This window comes from Mobula hypostoma, chromosome 11 (assembly GCF_963921235.1).
Source record: "Mobula hypostoma chromosome 11, sMobHyp1.1, whole genome shotgun sequence".
Taxonomy (NCBI): domain Eukaryota; kingdom Metazoa; phylum Chordata; class Chondrichthyes; order Myliobatiformes; family Myliobatidae; genus Mobula; species Mobula hypostoma.
The window spans coordinates 12,510,518-12,536,358 of NC_086107.1; the positions used below are offsets into that span (position 1 = coordinate 12,510,518).

Here is a 25,841-nt window from a genome sequence, read left to right on the forward strand (position 1 = left end):
CTTCAGAACACGAGGGTGCATTCCATCTGGTCTGGGAGATTTATCTACCTTTAGACTATTCAGCTTCCTGAGTACTTTCTCTGTCATAATTGTGACTGCGCACACTTCTCTTCCCTGCCATCCTTGAGTGTCCGGTATACTGCTGATAACTTCCTCAGTGAAGACAATAATGTCTTAACCTGTCCATCCTTTCATTGTAATTCAAGTTTAGGTTTATTCAGGTTTAATTCTTGTTCAATCATACATGAATACCCATGAATAAAGCCAAACTAAACAGTGTAATTCTGGGGCAAGGTGCAAAACACAGTACCAACTGTCATACTCAGCACAAGATACATATAGCACATATAAGGTAGCAAACAAATACAACTTGCAGTAAAATAGAATCACACAAAAAAATTATAGTCCAAGTCCAAATCCTTAAGTGCATGAATGTTGCAGTAGTCTGCAGGTGAACACAATATGGCTTAACTTCTGCTGAGCGAGCACTGGGGATCAGCAACACACATCAAAGTTGTTGGTGAACGAAGCAGGCCAGGCAGCATCTGTAGGAAGAGGTGCAGTCGACGTTTCAGGCTGAGACCCTTTGTCAGGACTAACTGAAGGAAGAGTGAGTAAGGGATTTGAAAGTTGGAGGGGGAGGAGAGATCCAAAATGATAGGAGAAGACAGGAGGGGGAGGAATAGAGCCAAGAGCTGGACAGGTGATAGGCAAAAGGGGATACGAGAGGATCATGGGACAGGAGGTCCGGGAAGAAAGACAAGGGGGGGACCCAGAGGATGGGCAAGAGGTATATTCAGAGGGACAGAGGGAGAAAAAGGAGAGTGAGGGAAAGAATGTGTACATAAAAATAAGTAACAGATGGGGTACGAGGGGGAGGTGGGGCCTTAGCGGAAGTTAGAGAAGTCGATATTCATGCCATCAGGTTGGAGGCTACCCAGACGGAATATAAGGTGTTGTTCCTCCAACCTGAGTGTGGCTTCATCTTTACAGTAGAGGAGGCCGTGGATAGACATGTCAGAATGGGAATGGGATGTGGAATTAAAATGTGTGGCCACTAGGAGATCCTGCTTTCTCTGGCGGACAGAGCGTAGATATTCAGCAAAGCGGTCTCCCAGTCTGCGTCGGGTCTCGCCAATATATAAAAGGCCACATCGGGAGCACCGGACGCAGTATATCACCCCAGTCGACTCAGGTGAAGTGTTGCCTCACCTGGAAGGACTGTTTGGGGCCCTGAATGGTGGTAAGGGAGGAAGTGTAAGGGCATGTGTAGCACTTGTTCCGCTTACACGGATAAGTGCCAGGAGAGAGATCAGTGGGGAGGGATGGAGGGGACGAATGGACAAGAGAGTTGCGTAGGGAGCGATCCCTGCGGAATGCAGAGAGAGGGAGGGAGGGAAAGATGTGCTTAGTGGTGGGATTCCGTTGGAGGTGGCGGAAGTTACAGAGAATAATATGTTGGACCCGGAGGCTGGTGGGGTGGTAGGTGAGGACCAGGGGAACCCTATTCCTAGTGGGGTGGCGGGAGGATGGAGTGAGAGCAGATGTACGTGAAATGGGGGAGATGCGTTTAAGAGCAGTGTTGATAGTGGAGGAAGGGAAGCCCCTTACTTTAAAAAAGGAAGACATCTCCCTTGCCCTAGAATGAAAAGCCTCATCCTGAGAGCAGATGCGGCGGAGACGGAGGAATTGCGAGAAGGGGATGGCGTTTTTGCAAGAGACAGGGTGAGAAGAGGAATAGCCCAGATAGCTGTGAGAGTCAGTAGGCTTATAGTAGACATCAGTGGATAAGCTGTCTCCAGAGACAGAGACAGAAAGATCTAGAAAGGGGAGGGAGGTGTCGGAAATGGACCAGGTAAACTTGAGGGCAGGGTGAAAGTTGGAGGCAAAGTTAATAAGGTCAACAAGTTCTGCATGCGTGCAGGAAGCAGCGCCAATGCAGTCGTCGATGTAGCGAAGGGAAAGTGGGGGACAGATACCAGAATAGGCACGGAACATGGATTGTTCCACAAAGCCAACAAAAAGGCAGGCATAGCTAGGACCCATACGGGTGCCCATAGCTACACCTTTAGTTTGGAGGAAGTGGGAGGAGCCAAAGGAGAAATTATTAAGAGTAAGGACTAATTCCGCTAGACGGAGCAGAGTGGTGGTAGAGGGGAACTGATTAGGTCTGGAATCCAAAAAGAAGCGTAGAGCTTTGAGACCATCAGACTGGGGATCAGCACTAACTTCAGCATGGATTCAACATGCGACCTCTGGTGCTTTGATGGAGTGCACCGACTTCGATGCCTCCAGCTCTCCTGGGTGGCTGTAAGCAGTCAATACTGTGGCTTGAAGCCTATTCCTCACTACGACTGAGGCCACGCAGCTTCCCCTGCTGCCTGCCAATAAACCAGTGAATCACACTTGCAGTATTCCACATTAACAGTGTCCAACAGGGTCTTGCAAGCACAAGAGGAGCGACTAAGATGACTACTTGCTGTTAGATCCTCAAGTCCCGGTGCAAAAGTCCTAATTCACAAAAAACAAGTCCAAGTCCCTGAGTCCATGAATGCTGCAACAGTCTGCTGTCCAACACCATACTATGGGGCCAGCAGTAACTCTAACGTGGACGCTGCACTATACCACCCCGGGCAGTCTGGTGGAACGCACTAACTCTACCGCCTCTGGCTCTCCGGGGTGGCTGTAAGCTTCTAAACTTTTTACGTCTTTCCTGTAGGTTGGTGACCAGGGCTGCACACAGTATTTCAAATTTGGACTCACCTATGTCCTATACAACTTCAAAATAATATCCCAACTCCTCAATGCCCGGATATCTGTATTCCTAGGTCCCTTCGTTCTACCACACACCTCAATGCCCTACCATTCACTGTGTAATTCCTGACTGGTTTAGAATTACGTGGAGAAGGTGGGAGAATGGAGTTGAAAAAAACTTAAGTATTTTTTGAATGGTGGAGATGACCTGATATATCAAATGGAATTATAGTGCTCCTATACGTATCTTATGGTCTTAAGTGTGGGAGATGTGGCTGAAAGCCCTGTCAATAATGACAGTGAGAAAATTATCCTTGGGGAAAGGATAATGAAGACTCATCATTGGAGCTGTTATAGTTAAAGACACTGACCAGGTGGAGTAGAATTCTGAAAGGAAGCAGGATGAGCGATAGGTGCAGCCAAGATAACCGTATGCTCCTTGGGCTTGTAATGGACATTGGTCATTAACATGAAATATCTTTTATGGCATTACCATTGTTTGTCAGATGTTTATCGAACCATCAAGACATATAGCGAAATGCTTCATTTTGCGTCAACACCCTACACAGTCTGAGGAGCAGACTGCAAGCGTCATCACACTTCTGACACCAACATACCACCGCTCACTGGCCCTAACTGTATAGCCTTGGAATGTGGGAGGAAACCAGAGGTCAAGTGGAGAGCATACAACCTTCTTACAGACAGTGTGGGGAATCAAACCCCAATCAGTGATCACTGGTGCTGTAAAGTGATTGTGCTAATCACTATGCTGTGGTGCCACCCTATTGATATTGATAAAGCAGCCAAGAGAGGGAAAGGAAGAGTGCAGAATGTAGTTTGTGGAAATCAGAGCTAAGTAGAAAACCGGCAGAAAGTTCTGCACAAAAGCATGAAGCAACACCTATACTATTATAATAGTACTGGGGAAATAAAGGGCTGAGGAAGCAGTCCTGATTTTTTTTTGTGTGAGACTGTATTTTGCTGTTATCTTTTATGTGCTTGCTATCTTATATATGCCTTGTGCTCTGTATGACTGTTGGTACAGTGTTTTATACTTTAGCCCAGGACTAATGCTGTTTTGTTTGGCTTTACTCATTGCTATTCATGTGTGGTTGAATGACAATAGAATTGGAATCGATCAAGGCTGAAAGAAGGAAAGAAGGAATATTCCATGAACCTTACAAAGACATAGGCATAGCTACACTTTAGAATTGCAGAATGGGAGAGTGAGATTAAGTTCAGCCAGATGAATAAAGGTGGTAAAGTGTGGCTGATTAAGGAGGAAGGGAAAGGTCCTGATGTCTTCCCAATGTGGGAAATATTTGACATGAGGTCGGATATCCATGGTGGAGACGGGCAGGTAGGAAACAGGAAAATGGAAATCATCAAAGTGATGGAGATCACCAGAGGTATCAGAAATATAAGTAGGAAGAGAGTACACAAAAGGAGAAAGAATAGACTCCAGGTAGAAAGAAATAACAGAAAGAAAACTCTGCCTAAATGGCATGTTCATAAAAGGAGGCTGAAAGATTATAAGACCATTAGACCATAAGACCTGGGAGCAGAATTAGGCCATTCAGCTGGTGTCTGCTCCACTATTCCATCATGGGAATTTATTACCCCTCTCAACCCCATTCTCCTGCCTTCTTCCCATAACCTTTGATGCCCTGACTAATCAGGAACCTATTAACCTTTGCTTTAAATATACCCACTGACTTAGCCTCCTCAGCTGCCTGTGTGAAAAAAATTCCACCCTGTGGCTAAAGAAATTGCTCCTCATCTCTGTTCTAAAGAGATGCCCTTCTATTCTGAGGCTGTGCCTTCTGGTCCTAGACACCTCTACTATAGGAAACATGCCCTACACATCTACTCAATTTCCATTGGTTCAAATAAAAGTGAAAATTCCTTTTCAACACCTAGGAGAAGTGTGCCATTTTATCTGGACTCTTTGTTGCAACAAGAAGATAAATTTAATAAGACACATTTTGGCAAGTGCTTAACTTCCCCCTCTGCATATTCAATTAGTACTAGGTGTCTCCTAGCAACTCCATCCATGGAGAAATGCAAATAGTGTAAGGATTCATACGGGGTGGGTGGAATATTTATTGACAGCTTCAGGTATTGCTGGGTTCCAGGTATAACTGTTGCTGTGCTGAAGTGTTTTGGAGTTCTAACCCTGTAAGGTGCCACCCTCAAAAGGACAAAAGCCTTCAAGCAACCAGTATTAATGATCAAATAATAAGTATTCTTTTTTTTAAAATTCCCTTTAGATGTTTCAGATAGTAAAGTGAAGTGATGTCAGCAGAGATGTGTGGTCCACTGTTGATAGGGTGTTGTAGGGTATAGTATGTTTATGGAAATAAGTTTGCTGTTTGTTCTTTGTATATTGCAGTTTCTGAACCTTTGGGCAATGTTTTTTTTTGGAACGATTTAACACATAAACCCCACAGCTCCTGGGGAGCTGTACGGTAAACTTCATTACATATGTATTTCCATGCAAGTATTGATCCGCAGGTTTCGCCCGAGAAAAACTGAGCCACATGGAAGGTTATAGGAATGTGTTTATGCAAACGGTGGTTATTGTTGCATGTCGCCTTCCTGAAATGGAGTTGAAATTTGTGCTCCATGGTGGGCTTGTTATTTGTGCCTTGACATCAAAGTGCTTGGAGTAGCCCCATTACATGGCTCAACTCAAGTATGATTAAATTTCAATTATTCTGAAACCCTTTCAGCACATTTTTCTTCTAGTTAGTTCAGGAGGCTCTTAATTAAGATGGATGGCCTAAAAGTCACCTTTTGAATGCCTGGGTAGCTGTAACACTGTTTCTTGTGTTGGATTTAGCAGCTCTGAGGGTGAAGAAGAAAATTGGTAGGTGAAGATCAAAGTGCAAAGTGGGAAAAATAAATCACCATTTGTTGTTTATGATGTACTTGAAACCTATAATTTCAATAGCTATTGTTTGAAATTCATTATTTTTTCTCTTGTGGTGCCAAAATTTCTTCCTATTAAAGAAACCATCTGGTTTTAGCAGGAAAAAACCAAAAGAAATGGTACTGATTCAGACAAGGGTCTTTCAAACCTTATTTGCTGCAAAATCACCAACAATCCTGAAGTGGGGGGAGGAGTTGCAATGTAAATAATATTGTGCCGTTGCTCCTGACACAGCAACCATCCCTTTCAGTGATTGGCGTCTTGAGCTCATTTCCTGCAGCAAATCTAAATTAAGCTAGGTTGTCGGTACCTCCTGCATCTGTTTTGGTGCTGAGCTGCACATGTTGTTTTGTAGATAGTCACACTGGTGGGGCTGCTACCTCCCACCACCAGCTGTTCAGCTTCAGTCCTGACCTCTAGTGCTGAAGTTCAAAGTTCAAAGTAAATTTATTATCAAGGTACATATAGGTCACCATATACTACTTTGAGATTCATTTTCTTGTGGGCATTCACAGGAGAACAAAAAAATACAATAGAATCAATGAAAAACTACTCACGGATAAAGAATGATAAAAGGCCAATGTACAAAAGAAGAGAAACTGTGCAAATACAAAATAAAATAGTGAATAAATATTACAGAGAACATGAGCTCTCAGGTATACACAAGCAGAGGTTGATCGACTTTTGATCAGTCAGGGCATGAAGGGATAATGTGAGAAGGCAGGAGACTGAGGCTGGGAGGGAAATAAATCAGCCTGGACGAAATTGCGGAGCAGAATCAATGGGCCAAGTAGCCTAATGCTGCTCCTATACCCCCTGGACTTACCTGATGAGTTGTAGAGTCCTTGAAAGTGAGCCTATAGGTTGCGGAATCAGTAAAGTGTTGAGATGAGTGAAGTTGTCCACACTGGTTCAGGAGCCTGATGGTTGAAGGATAATAATTGCTCCTGGACCTGGTGGTGTGGGACCTAAAGCTCCAGTACTGTCTTCTCAACAGCAGCAGTGAGAAGAGAGCATGGCCTAGATGCTGGGGTAACTGGAACGTGCTTTGTGACCACACTAATTTCTCCAATGTGCTCTGGTCACTCTCCACATCCCAACACTTTGCTGGTTCTGAGGTTGTTTGTCTTCTGCAGATTAAGTAGAGATAGGGGTGGGGGAGGGGGTGGTTAAGGCATGGGAGCATAGTAGGTAGTGTAACACCATTACAGTACCGACAATACGGGCTTAATTCCACTGACGTCGGTAGGGATATAAATACTCACTTGGGGCCCTTAACTCCTTAGTGGAGCATAGACCGGTCTCTATGATCCTCTGAAGCTGGCAGTATGATTGGATTTCATCGATGTTTCTGCAATCCATTGCATCCACTGTTCCACCGTACAGGGGATTGGCCTAGCCAGCTTCAGCAGAGCCCCTTTGGACAGCCGTGCCCACTTGTACCTCTCATGACGGGGACATAGGATTCGACCTTGAGAGGTTGTCAGAAGTTTGTATGCTATCGCCATGACTGCGTGGGTTTCCTCCCAAATTCCAAAGATGTAGGTATGACAGAAGGTTTATTGGTTACATGGCTGTAATTGGCAGTGCAGGCTTGTTGAACTGGAAAGGCACGTTATCATGCTGTATCTCTAAATTTAAAAATAATTTAAATAATTTAGAAAAATAATATTTGTGTGATATGAACACTGAGGGCAGTTAACGGGCATGTGAGATAAATCGTGGGCATGCTATGTTGGCAACAGAATGTGTGACAACACTTGCAGCCTGCTCCAGCACGTCCTCAGGTTATGTTAGTTGATAATGGCAATGGCACATCTCCCTGTATGTTTCAAGTAAATGTGATAAATGAAGGAGTAAGAGGAATAAGGGGATGAATAAGGGGAAATAAGTGGGGGAATGTGCCTGGTGGGATTATTTGTAGATACAACAGACTAGATGGGCTGAATGGCCTCCAGTGTTGTAAGGAAATGCAATGTGGATGCCACTGGCAAGGAGTATGTACTCTTTGATTGTCCTTGAGGATGTAACAGCAACCACACCATGATACACTACTTTGACAGGCAGCTGAGCGTAGCTGGCGGCCTCATACTCCGGTCCTAGCCTACGAAGTCAGCTCCAGTGGACTGGGTAGATGAGATCTACACTGAGATCTAACAGCCAAGAAGGTGGTACTGCAATGCTCCATGGAGACTGCAAGGCATGACAAGGCACAGAAGACATCATGGTCATCCTCTGCAACCAAGGAAGACCCCAATTTGTGACGTTTGTTTGCACCACTGGACCTGGAATTCCAAGGTTCAGAGTGTGGAACTGCCCCAGTGCAATGGCTTTTTCACTTTAAAAACACTTTATTATCAAAGTACCCATGTGTCACCATATACTATTCTTGTGGGCATTCACAGTAAATACAAAAAATCATAATATGATCAATACAAAACCACACATAAGATGGACAAACAACCAATGTGCAAAAGATCACAATTTATGCAAATACCAAAAAAAACAAACATAACAATAATAACAAATAAGCAATAAATATGGAGAACATGGGATGAAGAGTCCTTGAAAGTGAGTCTATGGGCTGTTTTTTAAATGTTCCCAATGTAACCTCCGAAAAGGAAACACTACACAAATGGAAAATCAGCTTATTTATGACAAGGAGTCCTTGTGGAGTTTGCTCAGGTGCTTTGGTTTCCTCCCACATCCCATAGGTGTGCTGGTTATTAGGTTAACTAGCTACAAGAAATTGCTCTATTGTAGGTGGGTGGCAGAAAAATGAGGAAAAATTGGGATTGGTGTAAGTGGGTTTTTGTGACTCAGTGGTAGTCAAGCCTGTTTCTGCACTTTATGACTTCATGACGCGACATATTTTAGCCTGCTCCGAACAATCACGTTGCTTCCTATGCCATGTTACAATGGTTTCATTAGTCTACCTAAACCTGAATTAACATTCAGGCTTGCTTGATGCCTAATAAATATTTTGAGTGCATCTGTACAGAACTGTGTCTCAAGGAACGGACCCCATCACCTTGACGGCAAGGTCTTGGTTATATCCGTTCATGGGTGTGGACAACGCTGTCAAAACATTCTTGTATTGTCTATTCCTAACTGGCTGCTTGAACTGAATGGGTTGCTAGACCTTTTCCATTCCCATTTAAGTGTTAACTACATTGTTAAGTCTGGAATCACATATGGCACAGACTGGATGGAGATAGCAGATTCCCTTCCCTGAAGGACGTGTGAACCATCTGGATTTAGAACCCAACGATCTCATGAATCTCATTATTGATATCAGCTTTTAATTTAAAAATCACAAGGGCTCGCATTTCCCAGCTGCCATGATTGGACTTAGACTTGCATTTCAGCATCAATAGTCTAGGCCTCTGGTTGCCGGTCTGGTAACAACCATGGTATTATCAAAAGCTGCGAATGGCAGAAGCCTGAAATCAAAATGGAGAAAGTGTGTAGCATCTGTGGGGAGGGAAGTGGGGAATGTTCAAGGTCTAGTGACCTCACAGTGAAACTGCAAGGTTGGCTTTTTAAAACCAAAGTTGGGGATTTAAATGGAAAGAAGAGCCGAGTACCATAGAGAAGGTCTGCAATAGAGTGGAAGGCAGAAGAGCTGGAATGGTGAAAGGAATGACCGTTCAAGGTGAATGTAGGACTGAAATATGATTCAAGTACTGAGCAGAGATCATAATCACAAGAGATTCTGCAGATACTGGAAAATCTCGAGCAACACACACAAAATGCTGGAGGAAATCAGTCTGCATCTTTAGAGGGGAATAAACAGTTGAGATTTCAGGCCAATTGTGATGTGCGTCTAGGGACTTAAAATTGGTATCAGTGTTGGAATTAGTTTATCATTGTCATATATACCAAGATGCAGTGAAAGGCTTGTCTTGCATACTGTTCATACAATAACAATCAAAATAAAGTGTTACAGTTACAGAGAAAGTTCAGTGCAGGTAAACAAAAATATGCAAGATCATAACAAAGTTGGTTGCAAGGCCAAAAGTCCATCTCATTGTACAAGAGGCCTGATCAAGAGACATGCAAGAACCATGCAAACCAAACCCAGCACTTATAGTTAAGTCCTGTCCAGTTTGGTTCTAGCTTGGTTGGAGGTGTAAGGATGGTAGCTGAATTAAGGGTATAAATTACTTTTATTGGTCACATGGAAACTTGCAGTGAAATGCACCATCTTGCGTCAAATCAGATCAGTAAGGATTGTGCTCGGGTCAACCGGCAAGTGTCATCACACTTCCAACACCAACAAAGCATGCCCACAACTCACTCACCTAACTGTACGTTTCTGGACTGTGGGAGGAAACTGGAGCACTCAAATGAAACCCACACAGTCACGTGGGGAATATACAAACTCCTTACTGACAGCGGCAGGAATCGAACCCCGATTTCACAGCTGACGGCTGTAAAACTTTGCGCTAAATGCTGCACAACTATGCCACCCAACTCTGCTACCACACTGCCATTCTTTTTACCAGTATCCTTTGCAAAAATCAATGATAATAACCTGTGGATGTTGGATTCAGAACTTAGAAGAGTGACACAGCTGTTGAGTTGCTGGCCCTCAGAGTGTGAAAGATCCATGTTCAATCCTGACATCGGGTACTGTCCGTGTAGAGTTTTCACACTCTCCCTGTAACCACGTGGATTTTCTCCTAGTCCTCTGGTTTCCTCCTATATCCCACAGATGTACAGGTAGGTAGAATAGTTAGCCACTGTATATCACCCCTGCTGTGTAGAGGAGTGGGTGGAATCTAATGAGAATGAACAGGCAATACCAATGGGATTAACGTAGGATTAGTGTAAATGGGTTAAGAACATAAGACATAGCAGCAGACTTAGGCCATTCAGCCCATCAGGTCTGCTCTGACATTCCATCTTGGCTGATTCATTATCCCTCTCAACCCATTATCCTTCCCTCTCCCTGTAATCTTACCAATCAAGAACCTATCTGTCTCTGCTGTAGATATACCCAATGATTTGGCCTCCACAGTCTTCTGAGGCATTGAATTCCACAAATTCACCACCCTCTGGCTAAAGGAATTCCTACTGATCTCTGTCCTAAAAGGACATCCCCCTATTCTGAGGTTGTACCCTTTAGTTTTAGACTCCCCCACTAAAGGATGCATCCATCTCCAAAGCCACTCTGTCTTGGCCTTTCAATACTTAGTTAGTTCCAGTGAAACCCCTCCTTATTCTTCTGAATTCCGACAAAGTTGTTGATTGCCATCACAGATTTGATGAGCTGAAGGTCCTGATTCTGTGGTGTACCTGGTTGTTACTTTAACTCAGTCTGATATGGCAGAATTGCACTTTGCCTACCTGAGGCTCCATGTTGCCTAGCCCCTTCCAGTGATTCCTTCACTCATTCTGAATGAATGAAACGAGGAACGTGCACTCAGTGGCCACTTCCTTAGGCACCCCCTGTACCTAATCAAGTGGTCACTGAGTGTGTTTCCCTGGTACCACGTCCACTCCAAGGATCAACTTGTTGCCCATTCAAAGATGCTCTTCTGCTCACCACTGTTGTATCGCATGATTATTTGAGTTACTGTCGCCTTCCTGTCAGCTTGAACCAGTGTGGCCATTCTCCTCTGACCTCTCTCATTAACAATATGTTTTTGCCCACAAGATTTTTCTGATTTTTACACCATTTTATGTAAACTCTAGAGATTGTTGTGCATGAAAATCCCAGATCAGCAGTTTCTGAGATATTCAAAACACCCTGCCTGGCACCAACAATCATTCCACAGTCAAAGTCACTTAGCTCACTTTTCTCCCCATTCCAACATTTAGTGCGAACAACAACTGAACCTTTTGACCATGTCTGCAAGCTTTTATGAATTGGATTGCTGCCTTATGATTGGCTGATTAGATATTTGCAATAACGAGCAGGTATGCAGGTGTACATAGTGACCACTGAATGTAGACATCTCCTGCTATCTTTGCAGCTTAAGACTGCTGGGATAACAACAGTATCTCTTTAATAAGTTATCAGATGCATAAAATGCAACTGCATTTAGATGACGCACATCCCACTGCAGAAGCCATGACATCTTGGTGATGAGGGGAATGCAATTCTCTTTCCATTGATAGTGAGCAACTCTGAATTGCAACAGATGCTTTGCAAAGGTTTCTATCAGAACTCAGCAAATACTTGGAATACATGCAACAGTGTTCTATTTAATTTGTAGCTGTTTTTGAGATGGGCATTGTAAAAATATATCTTGCAACTCTGTTTAGGTAGCATAAGTTTAAGGAAAACTACCCGCAAGTCTTGAAAATGCGCCTATTATACCTTGCTGTCAAAATTTCAGAGCTTCGGGGAGAATTTTATAATTTTATTTGTGAAACTTCCCTGTGACGCTGGTATCGACAATGGTGCTTTGTATTCACCCTCTATACTGTTGAATATTAATCATGTGAATTTAAACACACACAATAGAAGTTTAAAACGTTTGAGATACCCATTTAAGGGGGTGCTGGAGAAGAGAAAAAAATCCTCAGATGCTCAGAAAGAAATGGTTTAATTGCCTGGTTTAATTATTTGAACACTAATGATCATATGTTGTGAATTGGTCAACCAGTCCAGCAGGGAAATTATAGAAATAATTTCTTTATCAACAGATGAATTTCTTTAAAATTTTTTTTAAATCTAAAAGATTATGCGAACTACTGGATTAATTGGTGAGCTTATTAGAGCTTCCCTTAGTTCCTGTGATTTTTAAAAAATAATTTTTCATTAATAAGGATATACACACAAAAAGGGTGAGCTATTCTATAGATTGCTGTTTTGACCTATTTGTTTGTGCTTGTTCACCAATTCAGTGCTTAATGCAATACAGCGTATAAAGAGAGCGCTGTCTTTCACATGACTAATACTCTGAAACCCAGCAAGGCTCCGAACAGCTCCAGTCTACGCACAGGCGGTTCTCAGCTGACAGACAGAATGTGGGGTGGGCTTTGTCACCAGACTTCTTTTGGATATTGCATGCCCAGATATATTTGCAATCACTCAGTGCCCAGGAAGCTGCTGCTATTTTTAGGGTTCTGGCAACTGAAACACATTGGAACTGGCTAGTGGAGAGCTATAAGTGGGGAAATATGAAGTCTTTATTGAATGCCTTGAAAATTGAAGGTAAGAAAATGATGCCAAAAGGAATATTCTGGTGAAAATAAAGGAATTAGAATTGTGATGGTGTGCAGCTCAGATTTTAACTGAAGTTGAATTCCGACATAACTTCTTAATGCTCCATTTTATAACTATCTCAATATTTGATCAATGTTCAGTTCAGTCGGATCATGTCCACTGAGTTAATTGAGCACAGCGTACTTGTACTCTGTCACAAAACTCTCTACATTGCTGAATTTGCTTCCGAGTATCTCATTGATAATAAAGAGATGAAGTGGCTTGGGGGGGTTTGTGGTGGGGGGAGAGGCTACTTCTTGAACTGTCACTTATTGTGATCGATAACATGCAACTGTGCAAACTGCGACTATCTGGGCAGATTAAATGACACTGTAACTACGACAATTAGCTGGGAACAATATGGTTTATTATTTGTGCACCTGCTGGGCAACAACAGTTACTAACCAGTGAAACAGGGATGTTATATGCTTGAATACAGCCATGTAATGTTTTTGGCAAGTCTGTACTCAGTTCATTCATTGTAATTCATTAGAATGGTTAAATTTAGCCTTCTCAATCTGTATCTGATGTTAGTAGTAAAATATGACTGTTTAACAAGATGCTGAAGTGTTTGCCTTAAAATATGTGGCATTCTAAATTTAGACAAAATATTAATAATTACAAGTTGATTTGGGGTGTAATTGATGAAGGTAATGGATTGGAGAATTTAGGGAGGGATGCTAAAGGGATGTTATGTGCAAATCTGGATCTGAGTGTGCTGATTCCAATATTTAACAAAAAGCAAGGGTTGATCAATAATGCAGAATGTTGATCCCGGAAGATTATTACTGGCAAAACTCCTCTTGTCACTGAACATGTGGATTAATGGAAGTAAAAGAAGGCGCAACACCCACATACTTGATTCCCACGCATTACAGAGACAGGAAGACGGAAGTCAGTGTGAGGCGTGGAAAGAGCTCTTCGATAACAAACCGGAAAATTGAGCCTTATCACCAGGGCAAGCACGGAAAATGAACAACTGTGGATTTTGAATGAGATCTGTCATAACTGGTTCTATATGGATTACATCCCAATTGCCAATTTAATTACCTGTAAGTTCAGTGAAGAATCAATTGACCTGGTCTTTTCTGATCCAAATCTGCGATGAGCAAGGCCTTCACTGGTCCTCCTTGAAGAGATTTAAGGAATCGGTCATTTTCTGGAAGGCTCCCGGAGTAGGATTGACTTCAGGGGCAGTGGAACTTAGGTTTGTGTGGACAGACCAGATAGTGATTTAGAATGACATCTCACTGAATCCATTGTTGAAATTTTAAGTTCAAAGTAAAATTATGATCAAAGTACATAAATATCACCATATACTACTCTGAGATTCATTTACTTGCAGTCATTCACAGTATGACCAAGAAGTACAATAGAATCAATGAAAAACTACACACAATGACTGAGGTTCAGGCCACTGGGCAATTTCATGGCAGTGCCCACTCTTTTATTTTGATAAGTACCTTTTTTTATTAGAAAGAAAATTCAAATACTAAGCTTCATGTTTTGCATATTTTAAAGAATGATTCAACAAGTTCAGGCAGAAATGCATCAAATGTGTTAAATGCTGTGGAATGCATCAAGTTCAATTGAAAAGCCCATTCTAGTATTTTGGTTGATCTCAATTATCAAAAATTCATGAGTGCTTCTCATCAGAGGTTAATCCATTTCCGGTCTGGATTTTAACGCTGCCTTTAGTGAGTTGACAGCCGGCTTTAGGAAATGAAATTTGTTACTACATATGGCATTCTATGTAGTTATAGTGGAACAAAAAGATATTGGTTTCCCAACAAATCCTTTCAAAAACAGTGCTCTCCTTCATTATGAAGAGAGAGGTGGCTCTCTCTCTATTTTCGGATTTGATTCTATCATTGCAGGATACCTTTCGTTGTTCACACAAGAACCTGCAACAATTATAATGCACGTTTATATCGCACCTTTTTGTAGTATAAATTGAATACATTGATGGGAGATGCATCAATCAAAATCAAAAATATTAAAATAATAGAAAAAATGCTTGGTCATGAGAACAGTTTTAAGGACTGTCTTCAGGGATGAAAGAGGGGCCTCAATTCTTCTTGGGTATAGTGAAGCTTCTCAGCTGGTTACACTGTTTCTTCTTGCAACTTATCACGGAGGATGACTCAATTCTTTCTCTCTCCTGCTCACTTACTCATTCACTCACACACTCACTGGCCCAAAGTGGATCAGAGCCAGGCAAACCCATTTGCTCCAGTTTCTCGCTACTCTCTTCTAAGTAGTACTTCATCCAAAAGCTATTCTTATTGGCCGAGCTTAGCAGGAAGGGGAACCAAGCTGGTTAGTAATGATCTCACAATCAGTTCCCATGGGCAGGGCAAAGCAAGCAGGGAACCATAGCTGGAACTGGAGATATTCAGAGATCTGAAGTTCATTGAATTGGAAGAGGTTACAGAGATAAGGCAAGTCCACAAAGGGATTTGAAGATAATGAGAAGGTTTAAATTATATCGTTTGAAGCTATTAAGGCAAGGCAGTTTCCATTGGGCCTCTCAGAAGTATTGCATAACAGTGCGATTCAAAGTGCAATTAACTCACAATTAGGAATTTTAATAACTAAGCAGCCTTTACATCAACTGGGAACTGGCTTGTCTTCACCTGGATGTAGGCAGGTTCAGTAAGAAGGGTACTAGCTTACTCAACAGGTGCATGGTACGAAGCTCACCCCATAAGAATAGCTTTTGGATGAACTGCTGCAAGATGAGAGAAGTGACAAACTAGAGCAAATGAGTGTTTCCAGATCTGATTTTGGCCAGTTAAGTACATGTTACAGAAGGTGCACCCTAGTCCTTAAATGTTTGTCAGGGTTCTATGATTTGGTTCCTTATTCCATTCTTGACCATTTGATTCTTGGAGTTTGACACTAGATTATTTTTGTTTTTTTCTTTCTTGCGTAGGTTGGTAATGATGCAAAATGCAATACCCTTTGCTGGTGTCTATCCAGCATCATCTCACAGCAGATCAGGATACACATTTTGACCTTCTTACTTGGCCTAGATCCATAGTAGGCCACATCTTAATGCTGTACAGTAGGTCAAAATTGGACAAATCTATTACAAGATGTAACACAACGAAGGGAATTAAAATTGAGAAAATCTAAAGCTTGCAGAAGCTACAGATCTGAAACTGCTGGTAACACTTTGCATTTTATAAGACCAGAAGACATAGGAGCAGAATTTAGCCCATCAAATCTGCTTAACCATTCAATTCTGGCTGATTTATTTTCCTCCTGAATTCCATTCTCCTGCCTTCTTCCTGTAACCTTTGATGCCCTGACTAATCAAGACCATATCAACATCCAATTATTTGACTCAGGTGGCATCTGAGAACCTGGAATCATCTTTGATAGATTAAGCACTTGTTTTATACATGATTTTTATAGTAGTTGACTTAACCTCATTTTTTTCTCTGTTCCTGATCACCTTTTCTTTTGCTAATGTAAAGAGACACTTGACGTTGTATGACATTGGCAAGGTTATTCCGAGGAAGAGTTTTCTATCTACAGTATTATTGTTGGTAGATCATGGTACTGCAATCCAGGTTTGATGCTGACCTTCTACGTTATCTGTAATGAGGTTTCACGTTTCCTCCACAACTGTGTGGTCTCTCCAGGTGCTCTAGTTTCCTCCAACATCCAATAGGTTTTTGTTGACCACTGAAAATTGCCTCTTAGTTTGGGGTTAATATCAAAAATAATTAAAGTGAGTTGGTGAGTTTGTGAGAGAACATATGTTGCCAAGGCACAGGGAAATTAGAAGGGAGATGGAACTAATAGAATTGCTTCCTTAGGAGCCATCGTCCAGCCAACCGGCCAGATGAATGAATGAATTGAATGAATTGACTTTATTTCTTACATCCTTCACACACGAGGAGTAAGAATCTTTATGTTACCTTTCCATCTGAATGTGCAATGTGCAAATTATAGTAATTTGTAATAAATAGTATGTATAGTAAGATATACAACAGAACAGCCAATATGGCTTGGCAATACAATTGCGTCAGTGTGAATTAATCAGTCCGATGGTCTGTGGAAAAAGCTGTCCCACAGCCTTTTGGTCCTGGCTTTTATGCTGCGGTACCGTTTTGTGGAATGTAACAGTTAGAACAGTCTGTGGTTGGGGTGACTCGGGTCCCTAAAGATCCTTCTGGCTCTTTTTACGCAGCTGTTGCTGTAAATGTCCCGAGTAACGGGAACTTCACATCCATAGATGCACGGGGCTGTCCGCACCACTTTCTGCTGAGCCCTGTGACTGAGGGAGGTGCAGTACCAGGCAGTGATACAGTCAGTCAGGATGCTCTCAAATGTGCTCCTGTAGAAAGTCCTTAAGATTTGGGGACTCATGCCAAACTTCTTCAACTGTCTGAGGTGAAAGAGGCACTGTTGTGCTTTTTTCACCACACAGCCAGTATGTACAGACCAAGTGAGATCCTCGGTGACGTGTATACTGAGGAACTTGAAGCTGTCCACCATCTCAACCCCAGATCCATTAATGTCAATAGGGGTGAGCCTGTATACATTCCTCCTGTGGTCCACAACCAGCTCTTTTGTTTTTGTGACATTGAAGGAGAGGTTGTTTCCTTGAAACCACTGTGTCAGGGTGATGGCTTCTTCTCTGTGGGCTGCCTCGTTATTATTTGAGATTATGCCAATCAATGTAGTGTCGTCAGCAAATTTAATTAGCAGATTGGAGCTGTGAGTGACGACACAGTCATGGTTATACAGAGAGTAAAGGAGGGGGCTTAGTATACAGCCCTGAGGGGCACCTGTGTTGAGAGTCAGAGGGTCAGAGGGGCAGAGGTGAGGCAGCCCACTCTTACCACATGCCAGTGATCTGACCGGAAGTCCAGGACCCAGCTGCACAAGGCAGGGTGAAGACCGAGGTTTCTGAGCTTCTTGTCAAGCCTGGAGGGAATTATGGTGTTGAATGCTGAACTGCAGTCCTAGAACAGCATTTTCACATGAGCATCCCTCTTCTTCAGCTGTGTAAGGACGGTGTGTAGAGCTGTGGCTATTGCATCATCTGTCAATCAGTTGTGTCAATAGCAAATCATAGGGGGTCAAGTGTGGATGAATAGCATGCAGCAGATGTAGTTCTTGACCGGCCTCTTAAAGCATTTGCTTATTATTGAAGCGAGCGCAACAAGACGCCAATCGTTCAGACACGTTACCTTGGTCTTTTTAGGTACAGGGACAATGATGGAAGTTTTGAAGCATTTCTCTATTGGTTATTATAAAGGTGACCAGAGCTCTTGATAGCAATACATGACACCACAATGAGAACAGCACTTCCTTTACAGGTGTACTTGCATTAGCCCCATTTGTTGGATGAAGTGTGGCTGTAATCTTTTGTCACAAGTATATGTGCACCGGTTCAATGAAAAGCTCACTTGCAGCAGTATCACAGGCAGCAGATACACAACATTCACAGAGAAAACATAATTTAAACATACAGAACTATGAAAGAACAAAACTAGAACAAAAGAAGTCCTTTGCAGTTTAAAGTAAATTTATTATCCAAGTACATATTTGTCACTATATACAACTTTAATGTTCATTTTCTTGCAGACATACATAGTAATTCCAGAGAATAATAACCATAACAGAATCAATGAAAGGCAGCACCAAATTGGATGTTCAACTGGTATATAAAAGGCAATAAACTGCACAAATATATAAAGAAGGAAATAATAATAATAAATACCCTGTATAGCTTGGACTTTAATACAACATTGAGTCATGTCATCTGAAGAAATTTTCTGATGACTCAGCAATAGTTGGGTGTATAAAGGGAGGACAGGAGGATGAATGCAGAACCCTGGTAAAGGAGTTTGTCAGATGGTGCAAGCTGAGTCACCTGCAGCTCAACATCAGTAAGACAAAGGAGATGGTGATGGACTTTCGGAAGACTAAGCCTGCACTGCTCCTTGTTACTATTGATGGTGAGGATGTGGATGTGGTGAGGACTTACAATTACCTTCCAGTGCCCCTGGATTACAGACTTGAGTGGAGCACCAACACAGACGCTGTGTACAAGAAGGGCCAGAGTCGCCTCTACTTCCTGAGGAGACTGAGGTCCTTTGGAGTATGCAGTTCTCTTCTTCACATGTTCTACCAGTCTGTTGTCACCAGTACAGTCTTCTATGTGGTGGTGTGCTGGGGCAATGGCATCAACATGGGTGATGCCAACAGGTTCAATAAACTGATTAGACAGGTTATAGGAGTCAAATTGGACACGCTGGAGGCTGTGGTAGAACAAAGGGCTCTATGGAAAATCCTGGTAATTCTGGAAAATATTTCTTTCCCTCTGCATGCACCTCGGCTGAACAGAGGAGCACTTTTAATAATAGACAGAGACAACTGGGCTGCTCCAAAGAGCACTATATGAAGTCATTCTTATCCTCGGCCATTAGGCTCTGTAACAAGTCAACTGAGGTAATGATGACCCCCCCTCACCTACTGTTAGACTGTTGGTGGGTAACTTGTTCTTTATTTTTTCTTACTTCTCTTCTGATATTTGTATATTTATATATCTGTACACTTGTAATGCTACTGTGGCACTGTAAATTCCTTTGGGATCAATAAAGTATCTATCTATCTAAACAATAAATATCGAGAATTTGAGATGAAGGATCCTTGAAAGTGAGTCCATAGGTTTTGGGAATATTTCACTGATGGGGCAAGTGAAGTTGAGTGAAGTAATCCCCCTTTGGTTTAACCGCCTGATGGTTGAGTGGTAATAACTGTTCTTGAACCTGGTGGTGTGAGTCCTGAGGCTCCTGTACCTTCTTCCAGATGGCAGCAGCAAGAAGAAAGCATGTTCTGGGTGGTAGGGGCCCATGATGATGGATGCTGCTTTCCTGCAACAATGTTTCATGTAGATATGCTCAATGGTAGGGAGAGCTTTACCCATGATGGACGAGACCATAGCCATTACTTTATGTAGGTTTTTCCATTCAAGGGCTTTGGTGTCTTCATATCAGGCAGTGATGCAGCCACTTTTCACTACACACCAACAGAAGATTGTCAAAGTTTAGTTGCCATGGCAAATCATAATGTTACTATAATGAAGTAATGATTAGGGTTGCACAGGATGGTTCAAGAACCAAAGAAGGAAAATAGCTGTGTTTGAACCTAGTAGGGTGGGAATTCACACTTCTGCATGAACTGCCTGATGGTATCTGTGAGAAGATGGCATGGCCATTTTTCCAGAACAGTCAGGAAACGTGGAGGAGGCTTGACCTAAAAGCAGAGCAGCTGAGACAATTCAGCAGTAACTGATAACTTTAATACTAGACTGCAAAATAACAAGCCAAGAGGGGCCACAAACCAAGAGAGAATAGAAACTAAAAACAACAGTCAACTAGTAGAGGCCAGCTTGTTTGATGAGTGAAGAAGGACTGTGAATGAGAACTGGGGTTAAATAGATTGTAAGTGATGTGTGGCAGGTGAATCTTATTAGCTAGGTGGAGATTGAGAGGTACCTGCAAGAGCAAGCCTGACAAGGACGGAATCATCCTCAACAACTCATATATGGGATCGTTAAAGAGGCAATTCTCTTGACTAATTTCTCATGCACAATACGTCACCCAGTTTGTAGATTGCAAATGCACATTTCAATCTCCCACAATTGTTGTCCATTTCCAGCCAGAGGACATTGGAACTAAGTCTGATGTACTGGGAGGAGCCGGTGGGAGACATTAATATTAGCCAACCAAAGCATTAGTGTCTGTTCAGGCTTAGGCAATGTCTAGGACTTGTGTAAAGAGAGGAAAATCATAGAGAGGGGGAAAGAAAGAGAAAATGCATGAAACCCCACAGTGACTGGATAGTGCTTGGGTATATGTACACAATACTATGGACAATTTGTCAATGTGCATCAGAGCATAAGGAGCTGCATAGATTGGCACACTCAGCTATGTCCATACCATGATTTTCTTAAAGGAATAGACCAAGAAAGCCAAGGGTTTGGCCTCTTTGAAGATGACAATGACCTGAAACATGTTTCATCTGCACACCATCTGGCTGCAGACTCCCAACCTGAGAATTGCAGGCTTCAGATTGGATATGGGTTGGTTTTTCCTGATCTGAGGTCATATATTCCAACTCCCTTTGAAATCCCTGAAGCCTTAGTAATTTTCATAAATTACTGAAGTCACCCTGGGCTCAATCCAGGAAGGTCATAGGTCTTATACAAGAGACTCTGCAGAGGCTAGATTTTCAAAGCAACACACACAAAATGCTGGAGGAACTCAGGAGATCAGCAGAATCTATGGAGAGGAATAAACAGTTGGATGTTTCAGGCTGAAACCTTTCATTTGGATTGGGAAGGAAGGAGGAAGAAGCTGGAATAACATGGTGGGGTTAGGAGGAAGGAGTGCAAGCTGGCAGGTGATAGGTTAAACCTTATGAAGAGTAAAGTGAGTGGGTTGGGGAGAGGGGATGAAGTAAGAAGTTGGGAGGTAATAGATCAAAGAAGAAGGAATTTCAGCCCGAAACATCAACTGTTTATACCTTTCCATAGATGCTACCTGACCTGCTGAGTTCCTCCAGCATTTTGTGAGTGGTGCTCTGGATTTTCAGCAGCGCTTATGTCTTCCTTCAGCTTTTAATTCTGCTTTGGACTTTCAGCATTTATGTTACAGTTTATCTCAAATTTGGGAGATTACTTACCAGGTTGACAAGCTGTCATAGTCAAAATTTAGGTGGAGTCTCAGGAGACTGCAGATATTGGAATCTGGAGCAACAAACAGTCTGCTGGAGGAACTCATTGGTCAAGCAGTACCGGGGAAAGGAAAGGGAATGACGATATTTTGGTCCAAATCATTGACAGTTCCCTTCCCACTACAGATGCTGCTTGACCTGCTGAATTCTCCCAGCAGATTGCGTTTTGCTGCAAAGTTCTGGTGATTTTTTGCACCCTGGGTGTGGGGTGTACAACAGGCTTTATCAGGGTAAAGCAATTAGTTGGACTTTTAACCCTATCATAATTTCTGTTGTTTCTCCATACAGTGCCGTTTCGAGAGGCACCAACGTACTCGAACCGGCGAAGAGGACCTCAGAGTACGCTCTCCGCACCGCGGGTCCTGCTGCGCTCTAACAGTGACAACAACCTGAACGTCAACGACATCCCAGAGTGGACCGGCAACCAATCCGCCACACCGCACCGAAGCCTTTCCCCACAACTACTGCAACAGATGCAGAACAATCCCAATGGCACTGTGAAAAGCGGGAGTGGAACGCATGGCTCGCGCAGTCGCTCGCCGTCCCTGAACAGGATTGGAGAGGAGGTTCAGAGGCCGCAGCACAGGCAGATCAGGTTTGTGTTCTTCTATGTACTAAAGGGCACCTTTTGATTGTCCCATCACACTGTAGAGGCTCTTGTGAAGGGACACATGGAAACAGAGAGTGTGGCAGGGCAACACACAAAACACTAGAGGATCTCAGCATAAACAAAAGAAATTCTGCAGATTAACACAGATAAAGTACTGGAGGAACTCAGCAGGTCAGGCAGCATGTATGGAGATGAATAAACAGTCAACGTTTCAGGCTGAGACCCTTCACCAGGACTGGAAAGAAAGAGGGAAAAAACCAGAATAAGAAGATTCTGTAGGTGCCATAAATCCAGGGAAACCCATACAAAGTGCTGTTGGAAGTCAGCAGGTCAGACAGAATCTATGGAGGGAAGAAAAGAGTCAACAACTTATTCCATTCCATAGATGCTGCCTGACCTGCTGAATTCCTCCAGCATTTTATGTGTGTTGATTCAGAAATCCAAATTCAGCTGTCTCATGTGTCTCTAGAGTGGAATGAGAATCATATTTGTAGTAACAAGTTGTTTACACACTGTACGTTCTGATAGGTTTATTTATACATATATATAATATGTATGTATGATGTAGAAAATGGTCTGTCATGTAATCATAGAGTCATACAGCAAGGAGCTAGACCCTTTGGCCCAACTCATCCATACCGACCAAGGTGCCTACCTAAGCTTGTCCCATTGGACCCTATTTGGCCCATATCCCTCAAACGTTTTCCTCGCCACATATTCATCAAAATGTCAAAGAATCATAAAGTAACACAGCACAGAAACAGGCCTTTCAGCCCATCTAGTCCATGCCCAGCCCCATCTACCTGTACTCGGATAATTACACTCTAAGCCCCTCCCATCCATGTACCTATCCAGGCTTCCCTTCAGAAACTTAGGGCTGGAACAGAAGCATGGATAAGGACTGATTGGATAGTTCCTTCAAAGTGATGACCTGGGAAAAAGGGACTGAAAGGCATCCTGCAGCATAAGGATCTATGACATGTATTCATCCTAGTTTACATTGGGTTGCTGCTATGTACATAACTTTCTACATCTGATCTCCCGTTAAAAGCAAAAGGAAGAATGTGTTAGAGCCATTAATTACTTCATGAGTCCTCTGTCAGAGATTCCTCAGTAATTCCTTAGCAGCTGACCTGGTTCTCAAATTAGTTAGGTCTTAACCAGGAATCTTGGTATTGGTATTGGTGTTACATATGCCAAAATACTGTTAAAAGCTTGACTTGTATATTACTTGTACAGATCAAATGATTATACAGTGCATTGAGCAAGGATAAAGTAAAGCAATAACAATGCAGATAAAGTGTAAAAGCTATCGAAAAGCTACATGCAAGACTATAATGAGGTTGATTGTGAGGTCAAGAGTCCATCTTTTCATACAAGTCCATTCAAGAGGTTAATAACAGTGGGATAGAAGCTGTCCTTGGGCCTGGTGGTGTGAGTTTTCAGGGTTTTGTATCTTCTGCATGATGGGAGAGAGGAGAAGCGAGAATGTCTGGGGTAGGTGGGGTTTTCGATTATGCTGGCTGCTGTACTGAGGCGGTGAGAAGATTCCATAGAAGGGAGGCTGCTTCCTGCGATGTGCTGAGCTGTGCCCACAATTCTCTGCAATTTCTTGAGGTCGCATGAAGAACAGTTGCCATACCAAGGCGTTAGGCATCTACACAGAATGCTTTCTATGGTGCATCGATCCTGCTTTTATACTTTAGTCCTTGTATGCACATTACATTCTCTCGGGAGAATCTTCTGTGGATCCCTTTTGTTATCCGGTCAGTTTAATTTGCAAACCCACCTCTCCCTCTGCTTTTCTCAGTTTAAATGCTCTCTCTTCTACCCACTGTTATGTATGCATGGAGCAAAAACGACAGCGGTCCAGTAGGATTAAATGTTTTTACTGAGTCATGTTGGCTACTGTTTTAATTAATTTAGTAGGTATCTGTTAGTCTTGTGAGACCATGGATTTGTGCCTTGGAAGGTTTCCAAGACCAACGCCTTAACCACTTGGCCACATGCCAACATATGTTGGCTACTGTACATGCCGGGTAACCTACAGTGTGGCAGGCCCATTCAAATTACCACGCATTGATTGGCCGCATGGATACTCGTCAAACTATTGCAATTGATGCAATACAGTTCACCCACAACACACACAAAACGCTGAAGGAACTCAGCAAGTCAGGCAGCATTGACAGAGAGGAATAAACAGTCGATGTTTCCGGCTGTTGGATTCTGATGTTTCTGATGCAAGGTTCCTTTGGAAGCTGGAAAAAGACACAAAACTCATTGCTTCACGATTATTTTGTATTTAAGAGTTAACCAATTAGATACTCTCTACTGAAGTAATGCAATACCAAGGGAAGTTTCCAGAACTTTCTAGAAAGTTACAGAGAAACACAGGGAAACACACAGAACAATTGCATATGCAAACTGTGACCACTAAGAACACTTTGAACAGTTACACGTATGTAAGTAGTTATATAAAATACAAACAGGTAATTAGATTGGTAAGCTGCAAAGAAAATAACACTTAGGGCTGAGACTCTTAATCAGGACCTTTCTCTTCTACCCATCCCCAATGCCTTGAGCTCAATAATTCCCTTTAAGAAGAATCAGAATCAAATTTCCCTGCATCAGCTGAAAGCTTGTGAAGTCCATGTTCATGTCTCAATACATTAAGCTTGGGAGTCTTTCTCATTGCTCTTATCTGGACCCAGACCATCCTTGGTGAGGCATGGGTGTAGTTGTGCAAGTTAATTTCAAAGCTGCCCCTGCCAAACTCTCAATGGTGGGCTGAACAGGTAATCTAGCCTCAGTCACAATTTGCTCTGTCAAGCATTATTTCTGACATTTTACCAACCATTTTTGGGAGAAGCCTTTGCAAATTTCCCTGTAATCTTACTCTATAGCAAAATGTTATATGATCCAAAAAGTTAATGTGTGTCTGTTTCCTTGCATGGGAGTAGTAGTATAATCATTTAAGTCGAGTATGATGTTCTCCAAAGGGGTTGTCTATTGGTAGGTCCTCAGGTGGCTGCAGAAGCCGATCCAGGATCCACATATTCTGGTGCAGTGCGGGCAAGAATCCTGGACATTTGATAGGATAACACCCTTCTTCAACCTCAGCCATTTCAAGGGGTCAGTGATTATCTCCAGGCTTGTAGGTTGAGTCCAGTGGGACTTTCATGCCATCCTTCAATATCTTGTTGTCTAGAGTTTTTTAAAGTTGTTGCTGTCCACAGAAAATAATGTAGAAAAACTATGAGGGATGTTACAGACTCCGGTAGTCTGTGGCTCACTTGGGTTTGAGCATAACATATAGAACATCAAATATAGAATGCAAAACTGAGAGGTTTTTGAGTTAATGGTGAGGAATGGGCTGTGAGGAGGGGGGAGATGGGCTGTCATGTTAATTCAGGGCTTTCAGGTAATAACCTCCTTACTGGATCTCTACGAGAAGAATGTGCAAGTCTGTAGCTTAGTAAGGACGACTGTACTGAAATGTGTACACCTGGTCCGGCCGCAATTACTGTCTTGCAACTAGAACAGCAAAGACCGTCAAGGTCCCATAT

General features: G+C 42.5%; 1 protein-coding gene across 3 annotated transcripts in view; it reads left to right on the forward strand.

Annotated features, from left to right (window-relative positions):
- shank2b (SH3 and multiple ankyrin repeat domains 2b) overlaps positions 1 to 25,841 on the forward strand; it is a 1,127,200-nt gene that overhangs the window by 406,888 nt on the left and 694,471 nt on the right. For all 3 annotated transcript variants that reach the window (XM_063061684.1, XM_063061685.1, XM_063061687.1), the window contains exon 11: positions 21,954 to 22,260. In XM_063061684.1, the coding sequence (XP_062917754.1) occupies positions 21,954 to 22,260 (307 nt within the window). The remainder of the gene's footprint in view (positions 1 to 21,953; positions 22,261 to 25,841) is intronic.